The sequence below is a fragment of the Myotis lucifugus genome, unplaced genomic scaffold (genome assembly GCF_000147115.1).
Source record: "Myotis lucifugus unplaced genomic scaffold, Myoluc2.0 scaffold_20, whole genome shotgun sequence".
NCBI lineage: Eukaryota > Metazoa > Chordata > Mammalia > Chiroptera > Vespertilionidae > Myotis > Myotis lucifugus.
In genome coordinates, this window is record NW_005871068.1 from 634,131 (window position 1) to 642,476 (window position 8,346).

General features: G+C 40.7%; 2 protein-coding genes across 4 annotated transcripts in view; both read left to right on the forward strand.

Annotated features, from left to right (window-relative positions):
- MBTPS2 (membrane bound transcription factor peptidase, site 2) overlaps nucleotides 1–8,346 on the forward strand; it is a 101,087-nt gene that overhangs the window by 20,113 nt on the left and 72,628 nt on the right. For all 3 annotated transcript variants that reach the window (XR_002828454.1, XR_002828455.1, XM_006085616.3), the window contains exons 4-5: nucleotides 1,734–1,837; nucleotides 4,027–4,154. Coding sequence is in view for 1 of the 3 variants with exons in the window: in XM_006085616.3 (XP_006085678.2) it covers nucleotides 1,734–1,837; nucleotides 4,027–4,154 (232 nt within the window). In the remaining 2 variants the exon portion in view is untranslated. The remainder of the gene's footprint in view (nucleotides 1–1,733; nucleotides 1,838–4,026; nucleotides 4,155–8,346) is intronic.
- The window catches only part of YY2 (YY2 transcription factor), a 5,197-nt gene continuing 3,601 nt past the window's right edge, over nucleotides 6,751–8,346 (forward strand). The window contains 2 exon segments of the mRNA XM_023751318.1: nucleotides 6,751–8,310; nucleotides 8,312–8,339. Coding sequence (XP_023607086.1) covers nucleotides 6,751–8,310; nucleotides 8,312–8,339 — 1,588 coding nt within the window.

Genomic DNA, 8,346 nt, shown 5'->3' on the forward strand with positions numbered 1-8,346 from the left:
GCGACTGCTCTGAGCCTCTGCTGCCAGACTGTGGCTGTCAGTAGGACATCCACTGAGGGCTCCCGGACTGTGAGAGGGGCAGGCTGGGCTGAGGGAACCCCACCCCCTAGTGCACGAATTTCGTGCACTGGGCCTCTAGTATTTTATAATTAACTTAAAACAATAACTAATAATAGAAAGGAGGAATTTCCTCCAGAAGAATATCTTCAGGGTCCCAACTCCTGGACTGTGAGAAATAGATGCTCAGTATAGTATTGATGCCTGGTGGGACCCACTTAGCCTAATTTATAGAATCTCTCCTTAATAATTGACATAACTTGGGAGTGATTATTTATCTTATGAGCAGATTCTTGGGTATCTACAAAATAATTTAGAGGGGGGTAAAAGAGGGTAAAATGGGAAATATCTGTGATACTATCAACAATGAAAAGTATATTTAAAAAATAAAATGAGCCCTAGCTGGTTTGGCTCAGTGGATAGAGCATCAGCCTGTGGACTGAAGGGTCCCAGGTTCAATTCCAGTCAAGGGCACAAGCCTGGGTTGCGGGCTTGTTCCTCAATGTGGGGGGCAGGGGGCAGCCAATCAGTGATTATCTCTCATCATTGATGTTTCTATCTCTCCCTCTCCCTTCCTCCCTGAAATCAATAAAAATATATATTTTTAAAAAATAAAATAAAATGAAAAAAAATAATTTGTCACGCAGCCCTTAAATTGCAAACTTCCCTTGTGTATGCAATGATTTATACCTATACAACATCTTAGGAGCACATGTTTGCAAGACAACTTTTTGTTGTTAATACTCACCTGAGGATATTTTTCCATTGAATTTTAGGGGGAGTGGAAGACAGAGGGAAAGACAGACAGAAACATAAACACATTGATTGGTTGCCTCCTGCAGGAGCCCCGACCAGGGCCCAGGCTGTGGAGGAGCCTACAACCAAGGTTCGTTCCCTTGACCGGAATCGAACCCAGGACCCTTTGGTCGGCAGGCCAAAGCTCTATCCACTGAGCCAAGCCGGTTAGGGCACAAGACAACTCTTGATTCTTCACAGGTCCTTAGTATGTACAAATGTTCCAAATGCCGTACCTTCTGCATTAAATTTCAATTTTAATACAATATTTATGTATCACTTTGCTCCTACCCATGTACTGGACAAACTGATACAATCGAAGTTATGGAAGGTATAGTGCTCCCACACCAACAAGGCGCTTTATTACACTACCTTTAATTAACAACTCTCGAATACTAAAAGGAAATTCATTGATGGGGGTGGGGATATCCTATATTACTCACATAAGTACTTGGAACCCTGCAATAACAATATAGAGGAATAGAGGAAGAACTAGGAATTGTAACAAGAATTCCCAAATCAGGCTTCCAGCTGACTCCTTCAATGTCGCTTCACAGTCCCTGGCCCCTGGCACTTTGCCAGGCTCTCTAATTCTTTCCGGTAGTGAAAACTACAGGAAGCTAAAATTTCAGCTTTTTAACCTGGTGTTTCCTTTTCTCTTTAGATTGGTATTTTGCTTAATTCAAAAGCTGCCTACTTCAAAAAATGACTGGTGTTTTTACTTTTATTATGATAGAAATGAAAAAATGAACCATTGATAGTCACATTATTTTTAGTTTATAGAACTATCAGCTTCGAAGTTTAAGCTTTAATACAAAGTGAACATCATGTTCTCTTGCTACCCAAGTGTGTGCTTATCATTGTGTCTATGAAATTTATAGGTTCCTGGTATAAATTTACCCGTCAATCAACTGACGTATTTCTTCGCTGCAGTCCTCATTAGTGGTGTTGTACATGAAATTGGACACGGGATAGCAGCCATTAGGTAATGATATTTACCTTTTTATTTCTACTACATGCAAAGCAGCTTGCATTTAGGAGATTTTATTACTAAAATCTGCTACATTTGATATTTTTCTTTCTGTGCATGCTACCCAGTTTTATCCATAATAATTATTTTGAGGTACCTTCTCTTTTGCAGAGGAGATTTATATATTAATGAATATGCTCACTTAACCGTATGTATAGCTATAATCTGGGTCTTTCTATCCTTTGCCTTCTACCAGCATGGTTATATACTCATGGTACTTCATGATTTTCATCTAATCCTGAAACCTAATCTTTCTATTCATCATTGTGTCAGAATGAAACCTTTGCATTGCTTTCTTAGTACTTTCTTTGGCTTATCAGTTGAAATACTTTCCTGCTTTAACTCATGGCCTCTGCTAACTAGAGCAAGAGCATTGAAAGCTCTGGGTTTGTTAACAAATTTCATAGCCTATCTAAACACCGAAGAAGATAAGGGAGGATGAGAACTGGGACTTCCTTCAAGTATCATACCCTCTTTTTGTTGTGACTACCCAAATGTATCATGATTATAGCTATTTTAAAGGTTCCTAAACCTATAAAATCATGATGGGCGAGAAGGTGAGTCACAACTCCCCTTCACTCCCACTGATAATTACTGCCATAAGGAGTACACATGCTGATGGGGATGTGTTTTATTCCTTCGGTGTATGGACCTGATTAAAGGTTTTAGATGAGAAGATTTAATCCCTTATTACTTTCCACTTGCTTATGAACAAGAGTCTATAGACTGGCAATAAACCCTCATCTTGACAGAGCACATACTACTACACAGATGTGCTATGTAGTGGTTTAAGTGGGTGGCTGCCCTTTTTTTTAAATCTCTTTCACCTTTGCTTCCACATTTTTAGCCTTGCATTCCTAAGGGTTTTACATATAAAAGAATTGTTATTAGCAGTTTAATAATTCACAGTATAATGTGGTTAATTTTTTTAAAAATATATTTTACTGATTTTTTACAGAGAGAAAGGGAGAGGGATAGAGAGTTGGAAACATCGATGAGAGAGAAACATCGATCAGGTGCCTCCTGCACACCCCCTCCTGGGGATGTGCCCGCAACCAAGGTACATGCCCTTGACTGGAATCAAACCTGGGACTCTTCAGTCCACAGGCCGACGCTCTAGCCACTGAGCCAAACTGGTCAAGGCTGGTTAATTTTTTTTATAAAATCACAATCGCCAATATAAAGTGAATTATACAGTCTTCTGATGTATTTAGTACTAAGTGATAGCACAGTGTATTTATATAGTGCTTTTTTCAGAGTAACTATTTGGTCTTAGGAGGCTGTTAAGTATAGTTCCATTTTTAGAGAATGAATTGATATATAGTTCTCCTAAGGAAAGTTTGAGCATAATGCATTTTTAACAGTACCTCATTTAACGTGAATAAACCTCTATGTTCATTTATAATAGCAGAGACAGCCCTAGCAAGTTTGGCTCAGTGGATAGAGTGTCAGCCCGAGTACTGAAGGATCCTGAGTTCGATTCTGGTCAGGGGCAGGCACGTACCTTGGTTGTAGGCTCGTTCCTCAGCCTTGGTCGGGGCATGTGTGGGAGGCAACCAATCGATGTGTCTCTCTGACATAGATGTTTCTTTCTCTCTGTCTCTCCACCTCCCTTCTACTCTTTCTAAAAATCAATGGAAAAATATCGTCGGGTGAGGATTAACAAAAAACAAATACTAGTAATATAAAAGCTAAGACAAATATAAATATTTAGATAATGTAATTATCTACTGGGTCCTCAGAAAATTCAGACTAAACCATAAAAATGTTTTTTATTTAGTTTCTCATAGAAATATTAAACTTTTCATTATATATATATATATATATATATATGACTAATTTCAAGCTATTTGTTCAGCATATTTGTTTCTAAGAATTTTCAAGTTAAAAGTCTATTTCAGAATGTCATTTTATAAAATGCAGTTTCATAGATGACCAAATATGTACGTTATTGTAAAATTGTGAGATGTCGATAAATGATAGCTAGATAATCATATATGTAGGATAACTTTTTGACTGTCCAGAGAGACTTGTTTTTCAAGTAAGAATTTGCACTACAGTGGGAAGTACTAAAATTACGTACATTATTAATTTGACAAGTGCAATACTAGTGCTAAATTTCTTTCTCTTATGTGATTTCTTAGGGAACAAGTTCGATTTAATGGCTTTGGGATTTTTCTCTTCATTATTTATCCTGGAGCATTTGTTGATCTGTTTACCACTCATTTGCAACTTATATCACCAGTCCAGCAGCTAAGGATATTTTGTGCAGGTAACAGATTTAAATGTTTTTATTCTTCTATGTGTTAGTGGTTTTATGGAAAATACTCAAATCACAAATGAAAGTATCTCATCTTTCGGTTGATAAATTCAGTTTATGAGAATCTCAGTCAAAAGTAGTAGAGCAAGCCCTAGCTGGTTTGGCTCAGTGCATAGAGCATCGGCCTGCGGTCTGGGGGGTCTTGGGTTCGATTATGGCCAAGGGCACATGCCCAGGTTGCGGGCTCAATCCCCAGTAGGGGGGCGTACAAGAGGCAGCTAATCAGTGATTCTCATCATTGATGTCTCTTTCTTTCTCTCTCTCTCTCTCTCTCTCTCTCTCTCTCTCTCTCTCTCTTTCTCTCCCCCCTTCCTCTCTGAAATCAATAAAAATATATTTTAAAAAAACAACTAAAACCAACATAATTTTAAAAAGACAAAGTACAATGAGTTGAACATACCATGTGAATAGAAAATATGACTAAGGCATTAAATGAAGACAGAGGAGCACTTAATCATATGGAGTATAATCCACAATGAAAATGTATTTGCTGCGAGTCTTACTGTATCAAGTAACAAACCATCAAAACGAAAATGGAGAAAGTACAAAGAAAGCAACAGGTGTAACAAAAGAGACTCCTATCTCTTGATACTTGGCACGTAGGTATGAAAAAGTCAGATTATAAAAGCTGTTAATAAGAAAAAAATAATTATGTCCAAATCGTACCACAATTTATTTTCAAGTGTTCATAATACATTAAAAATTGTCCAGTTTCATTCAAAACAATCATTGTAATATATTTAAAAGTAAAAATGAAATAATGTATAAAGTTTTGCTAAAAGGAAAATTCACTGCCTTCAATAGTTATGGGATAAGTGAAAGTAAATCAGATAAGCAACTGAAGAAGTGAGGGGAAAAACTATAAAATGATTCAGAAATTATTATAATTTGTAAGGATATAGGCAGAAAATAATAATTGGAAAATGAAAATTGGAAAAAATAAAAACTGTAACTGTTAAGTCCAGGAGTTAGTTCTTTGAAGGGAAAAAAAAAACAATGGGAGAAAGCTTCTATAGACAGAGTTAGCAGTCAGATTGGGGAATGACATCTGATAGAAAATTAAAAATTATAAGAATGTTCTTTGTTCATCTCTGCAAAAAATTTTCAAAATCCTGGATAGTTATTTAAAAAATAACAAATAGCCTAAATAAAGCCCAGAAAGATAGAAAGAAAAAAGTATATACACAGGTTAATTACAATGAGAGAAATTAAGAAAGTTGATGAAGGATGCCTCTGAAAGTTTCATAGGTGGAATTCTTTCAAATATTGCAGAAGATTTTTCTTTTTAATTCCAATTTAGTATAAACTTTCCAGAGCACATAGAGAAGGAAGCTAAGATTTTTTTCTTAGGCCAATAAAACTCAGATAAAAGCACCAAAAATACTCGGCAGTCACATGATGTATCTAAGCAAAGCAAGGATAGTTCAACATTAGGTAATCTATTTGAATATGGGAAGCATTATTAAACATTAAGGGGGGGGAATCCTCATATCAGCAGGTATTGAAACATATTTAATAGAATTCAATATCTATTAATGGCTAAAAAACAAAAATCTTTAGTGAAAGTAGAAATAGCTGCATACTTCCTAATGCTATAACACTTAGACAGTGTTTCTCAACCTTGGCTGCACATTAGAATCACCTGGGAATCTTTTTAAAATCCTGATTCCTGGGCCTCATCCTCCGGAAATTCTGTTTCTTTGTTATGGGGTGGGGCCACAACATGAGTAACAAAGAAACAGAATTTCAGGAGGATGAGGCCCAGAAATCGGGATTTTAAAAAGATTCCTAGGTGATTCTAATGTGCAGCCAAGGTTGAGAACCACTGAATTAGAAGCATTCCTATTTAAAGGACAAGACAAGTAATTCCGCTGTCCACTATCACTGATACTATTAAATGATCTATAAGTGTGAATCAGTGCAATTAAATAAGAGGGGAAAGAGTATGAATATTAAAAGCCCCCCCACCAATATTGTTATACACCTGAGGAGGGAGATGGATAAAATAAATGGAAATGAAATATAGAAAAATTCAGTAAAGAATCTGGTTCATGAATTAATATTGAAGAAGCAATAGCGGGTAGACAGAGCGGCCGCTAAGTGAATTAATATTGAAGAAACAATAGCGGTTAGACAGAGCGGCCGGTTAGTGAAATAATATTGAAGAAGCAATAGCGGGTAGACGGAGCGAAGAGGCTGGAGGGGTAGCATACGGGTATGTGCGTGACCTGGTACGAACGTGACCGGGTATGAGCGTGACCTGGTATGAACGTGACCGCACGCATGCGTCGGGTTCCAGGATATCGGGAAGCGCATGCGCTGGGTGCCAGGATGCCCATAATGCCCCGCGTCTAACGCCTAAACCGCCAGTCAGCGCCACTCTCTGCCCTTCGCGCCTTTTCCTCAGAGCGAGAGCCCTCCCTCGCCTGGAGCCCGCGCTCTTTCTCTCAGCTTTTCCGCCACCTTCCGGCCGCCCCGGCCGCCCCGCCCTGCACTGCCGCCTCGTCGCGAAAGCCTCCTCGCGAAAGCCTCGTCAGAGCTCTCAGCCATGGCTTCAAACAACTTTATCTACATCACCCCAGAAGACATGGAGGAGGCTGTCGCGTTAATGGAATTACACCAGGTACACCTAGAGACTTTTGCTATGCAGAATATCTCTGTGGACGATTTTGCTTTGGAGAATATCGACATGGAGAGTATCGCCATGGACAATATCTCTTTGGAGAATATCGCCATGGACAATATTCCTTTAGAGGATATCTCTGAGGAGAATGTCGCTGTGGCGAATATCCCTTTGGCGGATATCTCTGAGGAAAATTTCGCTGTGGCGAATATCCCTTTGGCGGATATCGCTGAGGAGAATGTCGCTGTGGCGAATATCCCTTTGGAGGATATCTCTGAGGAGAATGTCGCTGTGGCGAATATCCCTTTGGCGGATATCGCTGAGGAGAATGTCGCTGTGGCGAATATCCCTTTGGCGGATATCGCTGAGGAGAATGTCGCTGTGGAGAATATTCCCGCGGAGCCCGCAGCGATGGAAACCGTTGAGTACCGGGATATCAGCGGCAGTTGGGTCCACGGTGGCCACCACAGTTCACCTCTGATTGCGCTGCAGCCGAACGAAGGGAACCACGACCAAGAAATGTTCATGGTGCAGACCCGGGAGGAAGTCGTGGGCTATTCCGAGTTCGACAACGAGCAGGCTAGCAACTTCCAGGAGCAGCAGGTGCCTGTCCCGGCGGAAGAAGAAGTCTACTTCCAGGAGACTCCGGCTTCCCTGTCAGATGCCGCGGCATCATCGCTCAAGAAGCTCAAGAAACTCCGCATCGGTCAGCAAAGCGCTGCCAGCCACGATCAGCAAAGCACCACTAACCGCGGTATGAAAAGCACCACCAGCGACGGTAAGCCAAGCAAGAAGCACAGCAGCCACGGCAAAAAGCTCAAAAAGCTCCGCATCGGCCAGCAAAGCGCCGCCAGCCACGATCAGCAAAGCACCACTAACCGCGATATGAAAAGCACCACCAGCACCGGCAAGCAAAGCGCCGGCAAGGGTAAGAAACGCACCGCCAAAAGCACGGCCGGGGCGGCGGGAGGCGGCGGCTCGGAGGGAGGCAACAGAAAGTGGGAGCAGAAGCAGGTGCAGGTCAAAACCCTAGAGGGTGAGTTCTCCGTCACCATGTGGTCCCAAGTTGGTGAAAGAGATCAGGAGATTGAAGAACAGAGTCCGGTGAACTTACCGAACTTAGCTCCTGATTATTCAGAGTATATGACGGGAAAGAAACTTCCTCCTGGAGGACTACCTGGCATTGACTTATCAGATCCCAAACAGCTGGCAGAATTTATTAAAGTTAAGCCTAAAAAGTGCGATGATGACATTCCAAGGACAGTACCTTGCCTTCATAAAGGCTGCGGAAAGATGTTCCGGGATTCCGCTTCTATGAGAAAACATCAGCACACCCACGGTCCTAAAGGCCACATATGTGCAGAATGTGGCAAAGGTTTTATTGAGAGCTCAAAACTAAAACGGCATCAACTGGTGCATTCTGGAGAGAAGCCCTATCAGTGCACATTTGAAGGGTGCGGAAAATACTTTTCCCTGGATTTCAATTCTGCGTACACATGTGAGAATCCATACAGGTGACAG